Source organism: Haliotis cracherodii, unplaced genomic scaffold (genome assembly GCF_022045235.1).
Source record: "Haliotis cracherodii isolate W230 unplaced genomic scaffold, xgHalCrac1.p SCAF_36, whole genome shotgun sequence".
NCBI classification, from domain to species: domain Eukaryota; kingdom Metazoa; phylum Mollusca; class Gastropoda; order Lepetellida; family Haliotidae; genus Haliotis; species Haliotis cracherodii.
Genome location: NW_027266293.1, coordinates 2,171,896 through 2,195,620, shown reverse-complemented (window position 1 = coordinate 2,195,620; position 23,725 = coordinate 2,171,896). Strand labels below are relative to the sequence as shown.

The 23,725-nt window shown below is 42.3% G+C and overlaps 1 protein-coding gene across 1 annotated transcript in view; it reads left to right on the top strand.

Annotated features, from left to right (window-relative positions):
• Nucleotides 1-23,725, top strand: part of LOC139477825 (multiple epidermal growth factor-like domains protein 6) — a 171,300-nt gene that overhangs the window by 36,323 nt on the left and 111,252 nt on the right. Inside the window, exon 3 of the mRNA XM_071260239.1 lies at nt 7,100-7,204. Coding sequence (XP_071116340.1) covers nt 7,100-7,204 — 105 coding nt within the window. The remainder of the gene's footprint in view (nt 1-7,099; nt 7,205-23,725) is intronic.

The window sequence follows — 23,725 nt, the reverse complement described above, 5'->3', positions numbered from 1 at the left end:
CACTCAGCAATATTCCAGCTATATGACAGCGGTCTGTATGTAATCGAGTCTTGCCAAGACACTCCAGTGATTGACAACATGAGCATCGATCAACGCAATTGGGATCGATGACATGCTTCAACCAAGTCAGCGAGCCTGACCACCCGATCCCGTTAGTCGCCTCTAACGACAAGCATAGTCGTCTATTACGACAAGCATGGGCTGCTGAAGACAACCAATACACTAAGTGACGGAGTAGAGTCTGATATCACTTGTAGCAGGGAGGAGAAGGGGAGGGAGGACACCATATATTTGCTTCACGCATACCAATGTGAGGAATCAAACCTGGGCTTGTATCTTTATGAGCCCATACTTCAACCACCAGGCCACCCCACTGCCTCAGAGGTGTGATATGTGAGAACGAAATGTCAGACATCTTCACGAGGCAAAGGCGATAACTGACTATAAAAGTCCAGTTTCAATCCTTGCCGAACTCGGCTGGAATTTCCAGGCTCCAGTTATGTCCCTTCTCTGAACCTCCGATTCCACCTCTCATATCACTTGCAAATGCTTCAAACAAAATGGCCGCGGTCACTCAAAACAATCGCATCGATAATCAGATCTATGTTGTAATAAAATGGAGCACCTTGATTAAAAACATAAAAAGATTTGAAAAATGTCTGTCGATGCCCAGTTGGTGGTATACATGCTTTGCAAATCCTTCGGTCAACCGAAATCTGCATGTTGAAATCCATGTTGTTTACAAACTTGATGTCTATCTCGTTACACGATTTTGATTGGACTATGCATAGACTCGTCAGTCCCGCCAAAATGGAACTCCGGAATTCCAGCCAAGTTCGGCAAGGATGGAAATGGGACTTTTATAGTCAGTTAACTCCCTTGCCTTGGGAAGATGAGTGTCTGAGTGATGTCAGACACACCAGTTTTAATAATGATTGCATTACAATCAGAGCATAACCCCATATCCTTCTCCAAGCTATGTCTTGAGTTGTGGGAGGAGGTATGTGACATTTCTTTCTCCATTCGGTCACAAAATTTTGTCAGTCCTTAGAGAGTTCTGCTGAGTTCCTAACCCTGCAGTGCATTGTGGGAGGTCTTGATGTCGTCCTCATGCTATCATGGAGCAGAAATGCCGTTTTCCTGAAACAGTTCCCAGCATCTTGTTCATTACATGCGCAGCGTTCCAATAGTCATCACGTGTTACAGAGAGTGATAACACTTGGAGTAGCCAATCACAACTGGGCCTCGTCAATCATGTCATTTACGTTCAGAATCGAAAAGCATGAATGGTTTGAAAGTTGAAGCAAATTGTTACCGTTGGTAAATCAGTGCAAGATATTCTTGCATCATTAGAATCGCTTGTGTGTAGGTGAGGCAGGATTGGAGTACCCCACTCTCGTGCCTGAGACAGTTTCCACCCTATGATATTATGTTGTTAAGCCTAAAGCATCTTCACATTGGTGAGGCCGCATGTTGACAATGTCTGTAAGTCTTTAAAGTGTCATCACAGCAGGAGACACACTTCAAATACTGATTTAAACTTCTAACTTCCAAGAAATATGTATGTAATCCTGGCAGGGGTGTGTTACATCTGTTTGATCCTGGTAGGGGTGTGTTACATCTGTTTAATCCTGGCAGTGGAGAAATATGTATAAACCTGGCAGTGGTGTGTTACATCTGTTTAATCCTGGCAGTGGAGAAATATGTATATAATCTCGGCAGGTGTGTGTTACATCTGTATAATCCTGGCAATGGAGAAATATGTATGTAATCCTGGAAGTGGTGTGTTACATCTGTTTAATCCTGGCAGTGGAGCAATATGTATATAATCCTTGAAGTGGTGTGTTACATCTGTTTAATCCTGGTAGTGGAGCAATATGTATATAATCCTGGCAGTGGCGTGTTACATCTGTTTAATCCTGGCAGCGGAGCAATATGTATATAATCCTGGCAGTGGCGTGTTACATCAGTATAATCCCGGCAGTGGAGAAATATGTATATAATCCTGGCAAGGGTGTGTTACATCTGTTTAATCCTGGCAGTGGAGAAATATGTATATAATCCTGGCAGTGGTGTGTTACATCTGTTTAATCCTGGCAGTGGAGCAATATGTATATAATCCTGGCAGTAGAGCAATATGTATATAATCCTGGCAGTGGCGTGTTACATCTGTTTATCCCCGCAGAGTGGAGGAGAGTACATATGTTTAACCCTGACAGAGGGGTGTTAGATCTACTTTTGTACAACTTTGTAAATTAACATAGTTATGCAGTTTCTCCCACGGTAAAGGATGAAACGTACATTAGTTCCCATTTATTTCCTCTTTGTGAATAGATACCTTATGTATAATTTATAGTCTACTTGATAAAAAAAGCTTCATGGTTTTTTGGACAGGTGTTTTCAACAATAATATGTGAGCCTTTGTGAGGCTTTTCATGATGGCTAGGTCAAATATGTTATATGAATAGCGACATGTAATAAAATGTGGCCTTGCCCTGACACAGGTAATACTTTATAAACATCGGGAATTTAACCCACAGGTGAATCAGTGACCAAGTAAGAATGTCATCACACAAACACTCAAACAACACACAAACACTCAGGTAGGAATATGTCATCACATAAACACCCCGGTAACAACAGGTGATAGGACAATTACGTTTCAGGTGATACGACAACTATCACTCCAGGGTCTTAAAATTGTTCCATCGAGTGATCTTAGGGCTAAGATCATTGTAAGCCTATGTTAAAGTATGGGAGTTACAATCACCTTACCGCTAATATCACTTATATATCTTAGCGCTAAGATCATTGTAAGCCTATGTTAAAGTATGGGAGTTACAATCACCTTAGCGCTAATATCACTTTGTTGAACGGGGCCCAGGTCTCCTGTGACGTGTGCAGTGAGCGATGCTGTCACATCCCCAACACCGACCTCCCACCTCTGGCTGAGGATGCTGAGAAGGTGTTCATGGTTCATTAGGGCAGTTTATGACTTGAAGGTTGCCGTGACAACATCACAAGAGGAAACACGTGAAATATGCAAATACCACCAAAGGGAAGTCTTGCAACTAAATGCCACACATTACTGATACATATCACACCTTGTATGACGACAATGCATTCTTGACACACCAGTGGCCACCCAGAATGTGAACTGCTTGTACGTATATACATGGTACCCTCGGTACAGACATGATAACCTAGCCATGTACAGACATGATAACCCATGTACAGACATGATAACCCATGTACAGACATGATAACCTGGCCAGGTACAGACATGATAACCCATGTACAGACATGATAACCTGGCCAGGTACAGACATGATAACCTGACCAGGTACAGACATGATAACCTAGCCAGGTACAGACATGATAACCTGGCCAGGTACAGACATGATAACCTAGCCAGGTACAGACATGATAACCTGGCCAAGTACAGACATGATAACCTGGCCAAGTACAGACATGATAACCCAGGTACAGGCATGATAACCCAGATACAGACATGATAGCCCAGGTACAGACACGATAACCTGGCCAGGTACAGACATGATAACCCACCTACAGACATGATAACCCACCTACAGACATGATAGCCCAGGTACAGACATGATAACCTGGCCAGGTACAGACATGATAACCTGGCCAGGTTCAGACATGATAACCCAGGTACAGACATGATAACCCAGGTACAGGCATGATAACCCAGGTACAGATAAGCAGGAAAAACGTTCATTAGCTAAATATTACTTCCAAACACGCTGATCGTGATGGTAATACCATGATTGACTTTACTTGTACATTAACCCCAGGGACCAGGTCAATGAGAACAAACCCCCCCCCCCCCCCCGATCCATTGACATCACGAGTCAACAGTTCTCTGTATAAAGAACCACTAAGACAGACGGGCATTATATGACAACTCTAGATTGTTCGCTACTGACAATCACACTGAAGTATCAATACATGGACCTGAGTCACGTGGCCATGTTGAAACCACCTGCACTTCCCTTCCAACAGAGATCATGGTGTAGAATAATTGGATATTGCTAGAAACAAAACATAAGAAATTGCATGGCAGGAGATATGTAATTTGCCTGTCGACTTCAAAAGGCATTAGCTCAATATTTCCGTGTTCCTGATCTGCTACATTGATTGTTTAGATTACCTTGAAGATGAGGTTGTGTCATAATGCACACAGAGGGTGGTGGTATAGACATGTGATGGGCCCAGTAATAGCAGGAGTGTGGGGGATGTGATGGGTATTTGTCCTGAGTATGGGATATTATTCTGCTCGTGTAGTGGACGTGATTACAGATACGTGACAGATTGCCGTGATTAGGTCGATGTTGCCGTTGTAGACGTCTTTCTCAATGATGACTCTGTTCTCCACACTCACATCCTTACAATTGCAGGCTTTAAATGTGAAACTATAACAACGTCCTCCAAAAGGGAGCAGTGTTGTCCACACTCACATCCTTACAATTGCAGGCTTTAAATGTGAAACTATAACAACTTACTCCAAAAGGGAGCAGTGTTGTCCACACTCCCATCCTTACAATTGCAGACTTTAAATGTGAAACTATAACAACGTCCTCCAAAAGGGAGCAGTGTTGTCCACACTCCCATCCTTACAATTGCAGACTTTAAATGTGAAACTATAACAACGTCCTCCAAAAGGGAGCAGTGTTGTCCACACTCCCATCCTTACAAGTGTAGACTTTAAATGTGAAACTATAACAACGTACTCCAAAAGGGAGCAGTGTTGTCCACACTCCCATCCTTACAAGTGTAGACTTTAAATGTGAAACTATAACAACGTACTCCAAAAGGGAGCAGTGTTGTCCACACTCCCATCCTTACAATTGTAGACTTTAAATGTGAAACTACACCAACTTACGTACTCCTAAAGGGAGCAGTGTTGTCCACACTCCCATCCTTACAAGTGTAGGCTTTAAATGTGAAACTACACCAACTTACATACTTCAAAAGGGAGCAGCGTTGTCCACGCATCTTATGATTGTATAGGTCAACTTTGGTTGAGGGAGTTTGGGTCTGTCTCAAAACAAAGAATCAAGAGTTTTACCCCATGTTGTGGGGCAGTCGGGTAGCCTTGTGGTTAAAGCGTTCGCTCGTCACGCCGAAGACCCGGGTTCGATACCCAACATGGGTACAATGTGTGAAGCCCATTTCTGGTGTCCACCGCCGTGATATTGCTGGAATATTGCTAAAAGCGGCGTAAAACAATACTCACTCACTCACTCACTCACTCACTCACTCACTCACTCGCTCACTTACCCCATGTTGTACTCTACTTATGAGCATCTGCCTCCTTGTCTCTCTTACAAATCCCCTTTTGTGAAGCCCCTAACAGTCACAGTGGTGGTTTGTGTAGGATAGTGACACACCCAGCTGGTAAAGTGTAGTTCACCTGCAGATGGGAGTCAATGTAACCGTGTTTGAGTGCGAGTGAGTGAGTTGGGTTTTACGCCACTTTTAACAGTATTCCAGTTATATCACGGCGTGTCAGCTTAATGTGGGAGGAAAGCCTGAAGTAATGCAGGTCTCAGACGTTTACCACTTTGGTGAAACCCACGAGCACGGGTATGGTGCTGACAAACCTAGAAACATAATTGGGGCGAACCGGGATTCGAAGCCACAATCATAGGTTTCTGGTGTGCCCAAGGGACATAACAGCGAATCATGGTGCTTTAGACGACTGGGCCACCCATGCCCCCGTAACCGTGTTTGAAAAAGAGGGAGGTGATCTGTAATCAAACCAGAATCACTGTGTTCCTGTGATGTTCTTGGTACCAATACAGACCTGTTACAATGTGTTCGAGGTACCTGTAACAATGGGTACTATGGGGTTGTAACACTGCATTCTATTCAGCTGTAGCAGCTGTAACAGTGTTCATGGGAACTGTAACATTGTACTAGAGAGCTGTAACATTGTTCTAGGGAGCTGTACCAGTGTTCATGGCAACTGTAACAGTGTTCATTGGAACTGTAACATTGTACTAGGGAAGTGTAACATTGTTCTAGGGAGCTGTAAGAGCTGTAACAGTGCTCATGGGAACTGTAATTGTTTTACTGAGATGTAACAATGTTCTACAGAGATGTTACAATGTTCTATGGAGATGTAACAATGTTCTAAGGGGCTGTAACAGTGCTCATGGGAACTGTGACATTGTTTACCGGAGATGTAACAATGTTCTACAGAGATGTAACAATGTTCTACAGAGATGTAACAATGTTCTAGGGGGCTGTAACAGTGTTCATGGGAACTGTGACATTGTTTCCTGGAGATGTAATAATGTTCTACAGAGATGTAGCAATGTTTTAGAGAGATGTAACAATGTTCTACAGAGATGTAACAATGTTCTAGGGGCTGTAACAATGTTCATGGGAACTGTGACATTGTTTACTGGAGATGTAACAATGTTCTAGGGAGCTGTAACAATGTTCTACAGAGATGTAACAATGTTCTACAGAGATGTAACAATGTTCTAGGGGGCTGTAACAGTGTTCATGGGAACTGTGACATTGTTTCCTGGAGATGTAATAATGTTCTACAGAGATGTAGCAATGTTTTAGAGAGATGTAACAATGTTCTACAGAGATGTAACAATGTTCTACAGAGATGTAACAATGTTCTAGGGGGCTGTAACAGTGTTCAAGGGAACTGTGACATTGTTTACTGGAGATGTAACAATGTTCTAGGGAGCTGTAACAATGTTCTATGGAGATGTAACAATGTTCTACAGAGATGTAACAATGTTCTAGGGGCTGTAACAATGTTCATGGGAACTGTGACATTGTTTACTGGAGATGTAACAATGTTCTAGGGAGCTGTAACAATGTTCTACAGAGATGTAGCAATGTTCTAGAGAGATGTAACAATGTTCAACAGAGATGTAACAATGTTCTACAGAGATGTAGCGATGTTCTATGGGGCTATGTTGAGATGTAACATTGTGTTCTATTGAGCAGTAACAGATGTAACATAGTGTTTAGGGAACTGTAACGTTCATTCAAGGAAGCTCTCACATTGTTTTCGTTGGAGCTATATTGTGTTTCTGTTGTGTTCCAGGGAGCTGTAACAATGCTGTGTGTTTCAACGGAGGTCAGTGTAACGGAGGGTACAGCCAGTCCTGCGCCTGCCCACAAGGATTTCAGGGACCTCGATGCCAGTATGGTGAGTACCTTACCTCTCTCACCATGGGCTCTCCTATACTCTAGTCCCTGTGTGTGAACAGCACAGCATGGTGGCGTTCATGTCATACACATTTGACTATGTATGATGCAAGTCGGCTCCACAGGAGAGGGTCTGGCTCCGGGTGATGATGTCCAGCAGGTGTTCCCGGAGCCAGACCCTCCTTAAAGAGCTCCTGTGACACTGTAACAACACCAGTGCAGGAAACTACGCCAGGAAACTACGTCGACGACCTTGTTCCACAAACTGACCATGTCACAATATTACTGCTCAGCTTTCTTCGTCAGAGCCATCCTAGTGTGTTTATTCACACACAGTCACACACGCCTACACACACTTACACACACTTAAACACACATGAAACTCAACCGTGATATACATGATCGTACATGTCCACATGGTAAGGGACTACTGGTCTTCTAAAATAAACAATAAACAATATTTTATATGTGTGTTAATAACCTGTCAAGGGAGTAATAATAATAATAATAAGTGCATTTAATAATGCGCCAGATTCCATTCACCAAGTGGATGCTCATAGAGCTACACTATTATTACCCCTGTCAATGGATCAGTGAGCACTCAATTTTCATTCTCAGCTCCCTGGGAAGTATTCAACATTGTTTCTTTGCATATTCATTTATTATCAGTGACTGTTTCAAATCTGTAATATGATTTCCGAAGGCCAGTTAATATTGCATAATGAGACTTACATATAAAATATTTTACATAAAGGTTCAGAAAATGAAATACAGGATCCATATATTTACTCCGACACACCTAATTTGCACTGAATTACCGAAATCACTCATTAATCAGTCTCGTTAATCCGACACAGTGAGGTGCGTACGTCATCTGCCCGCGAGTACACGGCCCGTGTTTGGATGCGAGACGAGTCTTAAACTTTGCGGTACCACTTTCAAACTTGCGACTTCCATTCCAGACTATGTTTAACGAACGTTGATGCTGCATTATTTTGTTTATCCGTCATACTCGTTAATCTGACATAATCATATGCAACCAACCATGTCAGATTAACAGGACTTGACTGAATATGCAGTTCCTGTGTTGTCTTCTACAAAGTGTTGCATGATTTATTCAGTTTTGAACTTAGTTTCAGCGAAATGTCTGTTTTGAGGGTTTTTAGCCCTGACAATGTAGTTAACAAGCACAGTTCTGACGGCTTATGAAAACATCACTTTAGGTCAGTTATCATCGTTTTTAGAAATATGAATAACACTACGTCAGCTGCTTGCTGCAGGTAAAAATATCTTGTTTCTCGAATAAACAGTTTCTTTGCTTTACACTTTCTTCTTACAAACATACCATGATATCAGTTCCTTAGCATTCCATGCAAGGTAACAACCGTGAGTGCCAGAAATACCAAGACAAATTTTGGTGAGAAAATAAAGCAAGTTATCTGCACAAGTTTATCTCTTCTGTACAAAAAGATGGTTATCTTTATGCCTGCATTAACTGGATCAAGTGCATATATTTAGGGTAGGTTACAGGTATTAGGGGGATCTCCAACCTGTGTCTAGTATTCTTAGCATCTAGCCAGTTCCTCGAAACGTTTTCAGACTCTCTAGGTTGATGGTGATGGACGATCTTCCACCTGTATCTAGCATACTTAGCATCTAGCCAGTTCCTATAAACATTATCAGACTCTCTAGGTTGATGGTGATGGACGATCTCCCACCTGTATCACGCATACTTAGCATCTAGCCAGTTCCTATAAACATTATCAGACTCTCTAGGTTGATGGTGATGGACGATCTCCCACCTGTATCAAGCATACTTAGCATCTAGCCAGTTCCTATAAACATTATCAGACTCTCTAGGTTGATGGTGATGGACGATCTCCCACCTGTATCAAGGATACTTAGCATCTAGCCAGTTCCTATAAACATTATCAGACTCTCTAGGTTGATGGTGATGGACGATCTCCCACCTGTATCTAGCATACTTAGCATCTAGCCAGTTCCTATAAACATTATCAGACTCTCTAGGTTGATGGTGATGGACGATCTCCCACTTAGCATCTAGCCAGTTCCTAGATTTACTCTCAGTCTCTCGCGTTGGATGGTGGTTTTTAAATTGTTGTTTAGGCTTTTAATCAATGTGATTTTTTTCAATTTTTGGGGAGCCCATGGCACTTTATCAAATGAAGAAACTTTCAAGTTTCTACGAGGTCTTTAAGACTAAAATGGATCTTTCCACTTGTAAAATGGCTTTTAAATTGTGGAATTTCTGTTTTAATGTTCGTGCAGTGTGTTTCAACAGGAACATTGTAAAGACATATTGTCTTTCTGAAGTACCTCAACCTGTGTCTAAAACATTCAGAAAGGAATTTAGGGGAAGATGAATCATTGTAGGTTTTAGTGAGACTATCCCAGACTAATACAACACATGTGTTTAAGCCCTACGAGCCAAGATGACTTTCACATCCCAAGTAATGAGTTCATGTTCCCAAACTGCTACGAACATTTAATTATTGGGATACAATCATTAGCACGGCAGTAATCAGCGTTGTGTCACACTAATGCTGTGCTGATGGTATCGGGTGCATTCCTCAGTAACCAACATGAGCGGAGTCCATGGACCATTCTCATCATCTTCATGTAATTAGTCACTACAAACAGAAAAAATACATTATATACTCAGTGTGAAAGACTGCGTTTTTTGAAGTTGAGAAAAGTAATATTTTCGTTGTAGTGAACATAACTCTTTGATGGAACTATTGTCATACAAGAGTTACCTCCCCGCAAATTGTCTCCCTTTAATGTAGGTGCCTGGACCGTACACAAACTGTTGACTTCCTTTTTACATTTGTTCCCCTTTGACAAGGCAAAATAATTACAGATGGTCATTTATGGAGTTGATATCAAGTCTGTCTGTTTTATTATTCATGTGGAAATGTTTTGTTATCAACTGTACATATCTCCTTTAACTCGTCAATTGAGACTGTTTGTTTGCAAAGCACGATATTTGTTACTTGATCAACGTGTATTCCTTCGCTTCCAACAGCGGTCTCACAGCTTTCAAGAAGAATTTTTTAAAGTTGATTTTGTATATAATCATATCCAAATGTATGATAAAGAATTTTAGTGACCTCAAATACTTTTTCATGACTTTTGTTTATGTTTTTTAAGATTTTGCAAACGCAGAAGTATTTATTAAGTCACAATTGCAAGGGGTGGTGAAACGTCACTGATGTTACACTAAAAAATGTATGACAGAATGTTAGTGACCTCAAATATTTTTTATGACTTTTATTTATGTTTTTTAAGATTTTGCAACCTCGGAAGTACTTATTAAGTCACAATTACAAGGGGTGGTAAAAACAAATTCTGGTAGACAACTACACTTAATGTATATAATAAATAATAAATATAATGAATAAATGATATTCAAGTGTAATATCATGTTTCTCGCATTGAGTGATGGGGAAATTACCCCACTTGTGAAAATATATCCTTCCCCCTACTCAATGAGAGAAACATATTTCCCTCGACACATGGACTACCCTCTATATATGTTGTTACAATCAGCAAATTAAATTTTGGATGATCTTGTGGCAGGCAATTTGAATTCTGAGGCAGTTAATGCTTGTACAAAGCCTGACCATTTGGGGTATTGTGTGGACACAATGGTGTGGTGTCACGGATCAGTACTGGCAAGTGGTTTGTCTGTGCCAGACTTGACCATGTTCCACTGGTCGTGGTGTCTCCTCCTGACCCACCTATGCTGGTTGCCATGGAGATGTAGAGACATTTGACAAGCGACCAAAGGCAATATGGTGTCCATGATCAAATCCTTCAGTACAAAACTAGATATCTTGATTATTAGTTTGTATTTTGTTTAACGACGCACTCAGCAACATTCCAGCTATATGATGGTGGTCTTTGAGTAATCAAGTCGAGACCAGACAATCCAGTGACTGACATCATGAGCATCAACCTACGCAGTTGAGATATGATGACATGCATCAACCAAGTCAGCAAGCCTGGCCACCCGATCCAGTTAGTCACCTGTTACGACAAGCATGGTCGCCTTTCATGGCAAGCATGGGTTGCTGAAGACCTATTCTAACATGGATCTGGTTCGCAGGTTTCGTGATTATTAGGAAAAACTCAGAGTTACAAGATGTCTTAAGTATCATTAGTGATCGTATATTCATATAAGGCTCAATTGAACAAATTCTCTTTGTGTAAAATTTATGAACACATAATTTAAACAATCAAACAAAAAATTTGAGATTACATGTGAAGTGTTCGGTAGTGCAAGTGAAGATATATACAGACTGTTGGAAGGTCCATTGAGGTTGACAATGTGTCGGAAAGAGGGGAGAGGGAGGGGTTGTTTTTTTTGGGTGTGATGCACAAAAATCCAGAAAAGTTGCCAGTTAGTTTGTGTGAGCCGTCATGATTGATATGTTTACATGTTGTGTGGAAAGCCATGAAATTATTATTTATTATGTCGTGGCTTTTTATATTAGCGTTAGTGGTGTCAGTTTACAACAACACAATTTTGCTATCAAAACCACAAACTGCAAAAAATATAAATATATCACCAATGCAACTGAGTGTGATGTCCTAATTTGCATCGTTAAACCAAGGTACAGTTACTTCCCCTTGCTAGCTTGCCTTGCTGGAAAGATGTGCCTGTTTATATCAATTGTAAAATTAAGAAAATGTGAAGTTTCTATTCGCTTTGTACTGCATGGAACGATCATGTCGGACAGGGCACAGATGGTTAACTGTTGTAATAGTTGGATACTTTTCAAACTTTCACAATAAACATTTCACACAACATTTTATGGTTTCTGTGATTTGAAACAGACTTGTAGTTTCTTGAAGCAGTTTGTGCACTGATACAGACGCCAGGAGAACTAACGACTACCGGATTGTCATGACCCCTCATTTCTGAAACGCAGCTCGTGAGATGGAAGCCATTACCTAATAACCAGTCAGGGCCAAATATTTGGTCAATTCATTTCTGTTGATGGAAAAGCCATTTAACTTGTGTCTTTTGTTTGTTTGAGAAACACATGTTCTAATAATGGTGAAAAGCTTATTTATTAAAGCAAGGACTCTATAAACTTGGAGCCATTACCGAAGCACATGCAGGTGGGCGAGGGCGGCGACCGGCACAGAGTTAAACACAGCTTTAAGTTTCACTCTGGAATCATCAATCATGTATTATTCCATGTTAAGTGTTGTCTGACGTGTATGAGGTGCCGTGAGGGGGAAACGAGACTTGACAAATACTTCACTTGGAGAGTGCAGCTCGCTGTGAAGAGTTCCGTTGCTTAGGTTACCAGAACCACATCATATGGGTTCTAAACCCCGATTGTGTTTCTTGGTTTGTCAGCTCCATACTCGTACTTGTGGGATCAAACTGTCATTAGTGAAATAATTTTCAAAGCGTTTTTTAAACCAAACTCACTCACTCATTGAGTGAGTGAGTATGGTTTTACGCCGCTTTTAGCAATATTCCAGCAATATCACAGCAGGGGACAGAAATGGGCTTCACACATTGTACCCATGTTGCGAATTGAACCCGGGTCTTTGGCGTGATGAGCGAACGCTTTAACCACTAGGCGACCTGATTGCCCCCACTCACTCAGAGTTGGCAAATGAAGGTAGTGTATGCCTGATGTAACAGGGGCCATTGTATGAAACTATGAAAGCTTGGCCCAGTTTCACAAAGCAATCTTAGCACCAGGGCGATCTTAGCTCACTGTATCATTATAAGGTTTATGACAGCCATTCACTGTTAGATCCCTTTGTGGGACAGAGCAGGGGCTCCACTTAAAGGCTGGACACTGAATTCTAAAGCATCAACTTTATTGACCATGTTGTATATTTTATTAGGAGATCTCATTACCAATAAGTTAATGTAAATGAGTTTAATCTTGTAATAGGTGTGTGATGCAGCTGTAAATACAATTAAGTCATCCACACACACACATACACACACACATCCCCCCCCATACCCCCCACCCCCCCCCCCCCCCCCTGAATGGTGTCATACGAAGACATGCTGCCACACTTCATGGAGTGAAGGCAGTCTTGTGATGGTCAAGATGGAAGTAATCCACCTTATTGTTCTCACCTGAACAAGCAGGTGTGTGTGTGTGTGTGTGTGTGTGTGTGTGTGTGTGTGGATCTAAAAACGCAGATAGGTCAGGAGTCATTCAGTGTTGTCGGTATCAAAGCTGAGAGATATTTGTCACAAGTTCAAATCCTGTTTTGAGATTTGAATATTTTTTGTGTTTGTGACAGGACAGTAAATGATACCGATAGATTCTGAAGTGGAACAATAGTAAAATCTTTGACGGGCACTTGGAAGTGATACACATTAGGTAGACCTGATGAAGGAGTAAGCATATACTCCGAAACGATGTGTTCCTCATAATAAAGACGTTAACACCCATAAATTCTCTTCCGGAACAATAGTATTTTTTTTCAAACATTTTTCACTCCCATCCTATGACCATAGATTCATTGTCCATTCTGCCGGCTGTCACCAGTAATTGACCAGCACACTTCCACAGCGTGGACTGAAGTTGAAAGAGGTGGGTCCTTCAAAGAGATATTTTCTGATAACAAAAATGATAAAATCTTTCAAATATCGAAGAAAGGGGAAATAATTGAAAAATAAGGACGATTTACCTTGATAGAATACCTGTGTCAGGGATCTACCTCGATAAAATACCTGAACAGATGTTGGCCCCTACATGAAAGATGCCATCCTATTGTCTGGGATCACTAACATAATCACTTACGTTTCTGCACAAGATTATCAACTGATACCGATACCTGTTATTTGTCTGTCAGTCTGTCACTGGTCTGTGTGGACAATTTATGAGTACAAATTATTCGTACAAATAGCAGAAGGCGATAAATCTATCGGTTGTGACGGGAGAATCTCTGGCTGATGGTATTACAAAGGGGAAGTCGATCTGTGATGAGAAATCCATTGCTGAGAATATCAGACTCCATTTGTTCTCTATCAGGTCAGGAAGATTAAATCTAAGTGCTTTCACTGAAAATTCGGAGATGGATGTCATGTCAGAATTGGTAATCCTTCAGTCCAATTTTAGCTTGGGAGATAAAGAATTGATATGATAATTTATTCATGTGAGGGAGCTGAACCATTACCTCGACATGAGAAGCAACCACCCTATCTGCTGTGCCCCCTACGCCAACTTAACGGACCAACATTTGGCATGGCTGTCACCTTGTGTTTCTGTCATTATTGGTCGGTATTATTTATGGAAGGCCAAAACAATATTGTTTCTTGCTAAATGGATTTTCAAGGTCAGTGTGCCAAGATTAAAGAGCCAGTTTGTGAGGTTTGATCGTTTGATCCCGGTGGGGTGGGTTGTGGGAGTGGGGGCTGTGGGGATGGGATGTGTTTGTTGGAGTAGGGGTAGGGGCTGTGGGGGTGGGGTGTGGTTCTAATGGGGGTAGGGGCTTTGGGGGTGGGGTGTGGTTCTTATGTGGGTAGGGGCTGTGGGGGTGGGAATCATGTTTCTAGTGGGGGGTAGGTGCTGTTGGGGTGGGATGTGTTTCTTGTGGGGTTAGGGGATGTGAGATTGGGATGTGTTTGTTGGATTGGGGGTTGTGGCTTTTGGGGATGGGATGTGTTTCCTGTAGGGGTAGGGGATGTGGGGGTGGGATGTGTTTCTTGTGGGGGTAGGGGATGTGAGATTGGGATGTGTTTTGTTGGATTGGGGGTTGTGGCTTTTGGGGATGGGATGTGTTTCCTGTAGGGTTAGGGGATGTGGGGGTGGGATGTGTTTCTTGTGGGGGTAGGGGATGTGAGATTGGGATGTGTTTGTTGGAGTGGGGGTTGTGGCTGTGGGAATGGGATGTGTTTCTTGTGGCTGTAGGGGCTGTGGGGGTGGGATGTGTTTCTTGTGGGGGTAGGGGCTGTGGGGGTGGGAATCATGTTTCTTGTGAGGCAGGCGCTGTGGGGATGGGATGTCTCAGATGGATTGGGGGTGGGATGTGTAGGAAAGCTTGCTCAACATTTTCACTGTTGGTAGGCTTGCTAAGCTATAATGCACAGCAACACAAACTGTTTGGGGAACTGTTGTGATTAGTCTATCCTGTCATATGTTACACCCATCCTCTAAAACCCCTGACTGTGTCCACACTTGACTGGCCAGTCTACACAAGGATAATGTGATACACATCAGATAATCTCATCTTAATCAAATACAAAAAGAAAAATCTTTTAAAATGTTGTTTGAAAACAGAAATACTTCCTATTTTTTGTCTACCAATTATAATATGATGTGTATCATTGTGTATCATTGTGTACCATGTGTACCATGTAGTAGTTAATGACTGACCCAATCACCCAGAGATGATGATTAAAATGTCTTCGCCATAACTGGTAAGTAGCCACCGACCGCCCGCCTTGAACACATGTGTAAACTGATGTGTCCTTAATGACATCGGAATGTTTCTAAGTAAATCTAAGTTTCTATTTCATTAAGAAAACCCAGAAAAAGTTGTCGACCACAGCATCCTATGTATTTACCTAAATCAACATTGAAAGCTTCTTTCCTGGCAAGAACGAAAGAAGTTTTAAGCTGCAAAGTGAAAAAAACATTTCCATTGACTTAAATGCTCCATGACTGGTGTTCCGTGACTGGCGTTCCAGGGTAAAAAACTGTTTTATTTTGGGTTCCACATTCAGTGAGGTCCAAATAGGTTCCAGGTTGGCCCAGCATATTTACTTCATTATACGAGATGAGGGAAGCCGAGGGAATGTTTTGACTAAATACCTAACGATGATGTTCAGTGTTGGTGGGTACTACTGTATGCTGCCCTTGATGTAGGGAATACATTGCACCAGTCACCCACAGGGAGGAGGCTGGGGGGTGGGGAGGGTGGTGTAGTAGGGGTACTACTGTATGCTGCCCTTGATGTAGGGACACACAGGTAATACATTACACCAGTCACCCACAGGGAGGAGGCTGGGGGGTGGGGAGGGCGGTTTAGTGGGGGGTACTACTGTATGCTGCCCCTTGATGTTTGGACACACAGGTAATACATTACACCAGTCACCAACACAGAGGAGCCTGGGGGGTGGGGAGGGTGGTGTAGGGGGGGTGGGGGGGGTACTACTGTATGCTGCCCTTGATGTTGGGACACACAGGTAATACATTACACCAGTCACCCACACAGAGGAGGCTGGGGGGTGGGGAGGCTGGGGGGTTGAGAGGAGGGGTGTGGGGGAGGGGGGGGGTTTACTACTGTATGCTGCCCTTGATGTTGGGACACACAGGTAATACATTACACCAGTCACCCACAGGGAGGAGGCTGGGGATGGGGAGGGCGTAGTAGTGTGGGTACCGAAATGGGGGGGCAAGAACATCCATCCTAAATTTTGTGGGACATACAAAATTTGTAGAGGGAATATTTTACTAGTAGGATAATGTTTTGGTAATGTTTTGCAATTTAAAAAGTAATTTGTTTTGTGATTTGGCTAATCTTGGGTAATATTGTTCAATTGGCTGATGTAACATAACTTTTTACTTTTTTTAATGTTTTACTTGTAGGCTAATGTTGGATAATGTTTTACAGTTAGGCGAATGTTGGATAATGTTTTACAGTTAGGCTAATGTAGATGAGGTACCGTGATGTGTGATGGATGTACATCGCTACAGTAAGTACTCCCAGAATTCCAGGGTGCTGCTACCACCAACTGCACAGCCTGTCACATGACCAAATAAACATGTGCACGAAGCAGATAGTTGAACCAACAGACACTTCCCACACATTGAACACATCAACATTCAAAGTTTCACTTGAAGCACCATTTCCTGCTGACACAATTGAACGTATATTTTAAGTGTGTCAACACCAATAAACAGTTATGTAAGGATTTAGTCTTCAAATGAAAAGTAATACCTCTTTAGCTTTGAGAGAAATCAAGTGTAATAATTTTCCTATAACGAGAACCTTAATATATGTGCATGGGTTTCTAAATGCAGGAATGAGATGAGGTTAAATTATTGAGGCAGAGAAGTTAATCAGATAAACCCCATTTCCTGGAATCTGGAAATATGTGGGTTGCTATCAGCGGAGATCTGTTCCCATACACTACATGATGTGACTGATATACACCCCATCTCTGGGTCATCGTGTTGGGCCAACAGCTCCCCCATCCCCCCACACCCCCTCCCCTGGGCTAAGTCAAACAAGATTTGCATAAGAAATAAACGTTTCAGCTTCACATCAAACATGTACTTTGTGTTTACATTGAAAAGAAATCACCCCATCGATTATTCAAAAGTAATATCTCTATAATTAATTAAATATTAATATAAGTTCAATATAAATATCTGTTAAATTAACATAAATATAATATATATTCAAAATAAATATTTGTCTAATTAATAAATATGTAATTTCAATGTAAGTATCTGTATAATATATCGACCTGTCAATTTTAATATCGGTGTAATTTATATCTGTATAATAATATTAATATATATTCATGGACAATTGTGATGAATTGCTGGCCATAGTGGAAGCTCAGAAAGTTACATGTTTTAATTTTTGTTAAGAAAAACATAATAGATTTAAACCTCTCGTTACTTTTGTACTAATTAAATGTGTTTAATAAGACTCTATCATCAGTTGGAAAAATGTTATTTGTGAGAAACATTTAATTATATGTATGCATCCTTGATAATGACACTGTTTACAAGGTAACTGGATAGCTATGTGAACCTTTGTAAGAAAACCCATAAATGTTACAATATGGTGGAGAAATATGTTTGCGTTAATGTGGCGATAAAATGTAGGGCAATGCTATTTTTGTTTCCACATAACCATTAGATTAAACGATTGGCGTGTTATGAACATACAATTTTTATGAGAAACAGGGATAATATAGAGTTACAGTTCTCCACCTTGCATCCTTGTATCTTCTTGGTCTGGGTTTGACTCCTTGTTGCTGCCTTGTTGGTGCCGTGGTGTCGAGTTTCTGATTATTCACTGGCCATTAGCAGATTAATGAGTCATCCAATAGAGTGAGTGAGTGAGTGGGTTGGGTTTAACGCCGCTTTTAACAGTATTCCAGTTATATCGCGGCGTGTCAGCTTAATGTGGGAGGAAAGCCCGAAGTGATGCAGGTCTCAGACGTTTACCGCTTCGGTGAAAACCACGAGCACGGGTATGGTGCTGACAAACCTAGAAACATAATCAGGGCGAACCTGGATTCGAACCCACAATCATAGGTTTCTGGCATGCCCAAGGGACGCAACTCTGCACAGCGAATCGTCGCCTTAGACGACTGGGCCACCCGTGCCCCCCATCCCATAGAGGAGGAGAGAGGGGGGAAAGGGGAGGCAGAGAAGTAGAGGGGGCGGGATGAGGATGAGGATGATTATGTTTCAAGTTTACATCCAAGCTACAAGAAAAGAAGTTGGTAGTCGGCATGTATACATGCTTGTAAATTCATCTGCCACTCGCCAGGAATTAAGTTACTTCATCTTCATCTTCTTCGAGTTCTTTGACAAAAATAAACGTGTTAAATATTCCAGTATTCAGGTCTTTATCAGTGTGTTGAGTGGAGCGGGCACTTTGGTGTGACAGTCGTGGATCATTAATCCCCACATTTACACCGATTTCCATAGAACAGTGTTAGAGAGTATAATGGCGGGGTAGAGAGTATTATCAGGATTTACCGATGGAATACAGATTTCACGCTGAGTGAATCGCTATCATCACACCCCTCGTAAACGTTAAACCGTGCCATGCTCCCTACTCTCACATGATACTGTACTGCAGCCTATACAGTATAGACTAATGCGCTACGATTTGAACAACATTTTTTCAAACACTCGTGATGGTAAATGTTCTTGCTCATAGTTAATCCTGGTTCAAAAGCTCTCTTAGCAGAAGTTGGTTTTCTTTAAAAAATATCACAGTTTCCGTCTACATTTTACAGATATTGTTTACTGAAAAATGTGATAATAAGAAAATATTGTGGACCGCCTGAACATAATCCTGAAGGCCATGTAATCAAAACTAGGACATTTAATGAGGTTATTCAAATATAAATAATGATTAAGTTGTTCACCACTTTGGCCACAAGCTTCCATCATTACTGCATGCTAGTTTAAGTATCAGGTATTTATGAGTGAAAATTTAAGAACTGAAAATAGTTTTCACATTCTTATTTTAGGTTTTGAAAATGAAAATAAGGAAACAGATTAAATTTGAGTTTGTTTTTTTAGCTCTACCAAAACATAATTAGCAAGCTGAATTCTGACTCAAACATGGATGTTTTGTCTTGTCAGTAGATGAGAGTGTAACATTTGTCAGTTGCGTGAATCAGTCTCGGGGCGTCGCTGGGTATGATTCCGAAGCTATAAACCAGCCGCTAGTAGCGCCACCGCCTGACTTGTATTCAGATAACAGTTAATCCATAGTTTACAACAACAAAAAACTGACTAATCAGGCTGAGGAAATCCATTCAAACATGAGATTATCATTCCTAAAGCCCCCAGAATATGAATATTATAAGACGATCCCACCATTCCCTTCTCATCTCTAGAATCCCATTCTCACCCCTTCCCAGCTCTAGCATCCCATTCTCACCCCTTCTCAGCTCTAGCATCCCATTCTCACCCCTTCCCAGCTCTAGCATCCCATTCTCACCCCTTATCAGCTCTAGCATCCCATTCTCACCCCTTCTCAGCTCTAGCATCCCATTCTCACCCCTTCTCAGCTCTAGCATCCCATTCTCACTCCTCTCAGCTCTAGCATCCTATTGTCACCCCTTCTCAGCTCTAGCATCCCATTCTCACCCCTTATCAGCTCTAGCATCCCATTCTCACCCCTTCTCAGCTCTAGCATCCCATTCTCACTCCTCTCAGCTCTAGCATCCTATTGTCACCCCTTCTGAGCTCTAGCATCCCATTCTCACCCCCTTCTCAGCTCTAGCATCCCATTCTGGCCCCTTCTCAGCTCTAGCATCCCATTCTCACCCCTTCTCAGCTCTCGCATCCCATTCTCACCCCTTCTCAGCTTTAGCATCCCATTCTCACCTATTCTCAGCTCCAGCATCCCATTCTCACCCCTTCTCAGCTCTAGCATCCCATTCTCACCTCCTTCTCAGCTCTAGCATCCCATTCTCACCTCCTTCTCAGCTCTAGCATCCCATTCTCACCCCTTCTCAGCTCTAGCATCCCATTCTCACCCATTCTCAGCTCTAGCATCCCATTCTCACCCCTTCCCAGCTCTAGCATCCCATTCTCACCCCTTCCCAGCTCTAGCATCCCATTCTCACCCCTTCTCAGCTCTAGCATCCCATTCTCACCTCCTTCTCAGCTCTAGCATCCCATTCTCACCTCCTTCTCAGCTCTAGCATCCCATTCTCACCCCTTCTCAGCTCTAGCATCCCATTCTCACCCCTTCCCAGCTCTAGCATCCCATTCTCACCCCTTCTCAGCTCTAGCATCCCATTCTCACCCCCTTCTCAGCTCTAGCATCCCATTCTCACCCTTCTCAGCTCTAGCATCCCATTCTCACCCCTTCTCAACTCTAGCATCCTATTCTCACCCTTCTCAGCTCTAGCATCCCATTCTCACCCCTTCTCAATTCTAGCATCCCATTCTCACCCCTTCTCAATTCTAGCATCCCATTCTCACCCCTTCTCAACTCTAGCATCCTATTCTCACCCTTCTCAGCTCTAGCATCCCATTCTCACCCCTTCTCAATTCTAGCATCCCATTCTCACCCCCTTCTCAGCTCTTGCATCCCATTCTCACCCCTTCCCAGCTCTAGCATCCCATTCTCACCCCTTCTCAACTCTAGCATCCTATTCTCACCCTTCTCAGCTCTAGCATCCCATTCTCACCCCTTCCCAGCTCTAGCATCCCATTCTCACCCCTTTTCAACTCTAGCATCCTATTCTCACCCTTCTCAGCTCTAGTATCCCATTCTCACCCTTTTCAGCTCTAGCATCCCATTCTCACCCCTTCTCAACTCTAGCATCCCATTCTCACCCTTCTCAGCTCTAGCATCCCATTCTCCCCCCTTCTCAGCTCTAGCATCCCATTCTCACCCCTTATCAGCTCTAGCATCCCACTCTCACCCCTTCCCAGCTCTAGCATCCCATCGTTTCGTGTCCGGAGCATAACTCGGAAACCATTTAATATTTTATTATGAAACTTTGCATACACATGAAACACATGCTAAACTGGGGCCTTTAGTGTTTTGGTATTTCTAAAGAAAATATGTTTGGTGTTTCCATGGCAACAAACTGGACTGGACTCAAATAACGTGTAGCGTTCGTTTCCGGAGCATTACTCGGAAACTATTTGGTATTTTATTACGTAACTTTGCATATGCATCAAACACATGCTGAACTGGTGCCTTTTGATGTTTCCTTGGCAATAAATTGGACTTAACCCAAATACAGGTTACTTTCATTACCAGAGCGTAACTTGAAAACCAGATGGGTTGTGTTCATATCAGGATCGTTTATCCATAATTTTTTTTCAAATGTTATCCATGAGACTTTGTACCCATATTAACAGAGTACTGAAAATGTCATGCTATGTTGGATTTTCTACTAAAAGATATAGATCTATGCAGGGGTGTCTGCGAAGCATTATCATAATTACTTAATTGAGATTTATAACTCTTGAAAAAGGAACTTGTACAAAGTATATGGTGAATGGTGAAAAAAAACACAAACCACAATTTACAAGTGGCACGCAAGCCATCCCACTTCCTCGCAGCCATTAAGCCATTCGCTGTGCAGAGTTGCGTCCCTTGGGCACGCCAGAAACCTATGATTGTGGGTTCGAATCCAGGTTTGCCCCGATTATGTTTCTAGGTTTGTCAGCACCATACCCGTGCTCGTGGGTTTCAACGAAGTGGTAAACGTCTAAGACCTGCATCACTTCGGGCTTTCCTCCCACATTAAGCTGACACGCCGTGATATAACTGGAATACTGTTAAAAGCGGCGTTAAACCCAACTCACTCACTCACTCCTCGCAGTCGGTTTAATAATTTTTTAGCCCTTACAATTAGACCATTCACCAAGAGTTCCAGGGAACTTGTCAAAACTGATGCCATAATGTTTTTGTTCTGGAGTTGGCATCTTCATGTATAGTCACTACTGCATGAACAAACAATATTCTTATGTGCCCCATGGCGGGGCGGCGGGAGGGAAATGTTACGGCTTATTTCTAACATCACTTGATTTCGGGGACTACAATTATTCTAAGTGGAGGATGGTGGTCAGTTATTAACCTGACCTTGTGGTCATCCCTGGTTGTCGGGTGGCACAGTAGGTCAAGCCTTTGCTTGTCACAGCACAGACATGAGTTCTATCTCTTGAATGGTACAATGTGTAGAGCTTATTCCCCAGGTCCCAGGGCACAATATCTAGTAACACTTAGTCTAGGAAAACATTTCTTTGACATTATTGTAATTATTCTTCTACAAAAGAATCTTTCCTCTTCTGCTGTGGAATCAAGGAAGCTAGACTTGGGTTAGTTTGATCTTTTGATCTAGACTTAATCTAGAACTAGAAAACTAATATCTCTCTCTCTCTCTCTCTCTCTCTCTCTCTCTCTCTCTCTCTCTCTCTCTCTCTCTCTCTCTCTCTCTCTCTCTCGCTCCATCGTTAGTAAAGAAAACCAATCTCTCTCCCCATCTCTCTCTCACTCTCCCCCTCCCTCTCCATCTTTAGTAAAGAAAACCAATCTCTCTCTCTCTCTCCCTCTCATCTCTCTCCCCATCTCTCTCTCTCTCTCTCCCCATCTCTCTCTCTCACTCACTCTCTCCCCATCTCCATCTTTAGTAAAGAAAACCAATCTCTCTCTCTCACTCTATCTCTCCCCATCTCTCTCTCTCTCTCTCTCTCTCTCTCCCCATCTCTCTCTCTCACTCTCTCTCTCCCCATCTCTCTCTCTCTCTCCTCTCTCTCTCTCTCTCTCTCTCTCTCTCTCTCTCTCTCCCCTCATCTCTCTTTCTCTCTCTCTCTCTCTCTCTCTCTCTCTCTCTCTCTCTCTCTCCCCATCTTTCTCTCTCTCCCCATCTCTCTCTCTCTCTCTCTCTCTCTCTCTCTCTCTCAGTTCCACAGTCATGGTGCAGGACTACACAATACCCCGCTAAAGCATTATTAAACAACATTAACTCACTCACAACTCACCAACAAAGCAGAGCAGAGCAGATTGATGTGGGTCAGTGTATTTCTTCTTTTTTGAAGATCAACCAGGTAGGTCTATCAAACAGACCTGCTGACGAGTGTGGGGAAATCAAGGTAGACATTAACCATGTTTACACATGGGATTTACCTTGTAAACCTGAAATCAGAACACGAGGGAAACTGCCATTAAAAAAACAGGCAGCGATCAAACTTCATGATTACCAGATGGACATCAGAGAAACCGGTCATCTGGTCAGCTTCACCTCCAGACCCACTGCCACACACTCAGACACACACGTGTGTAC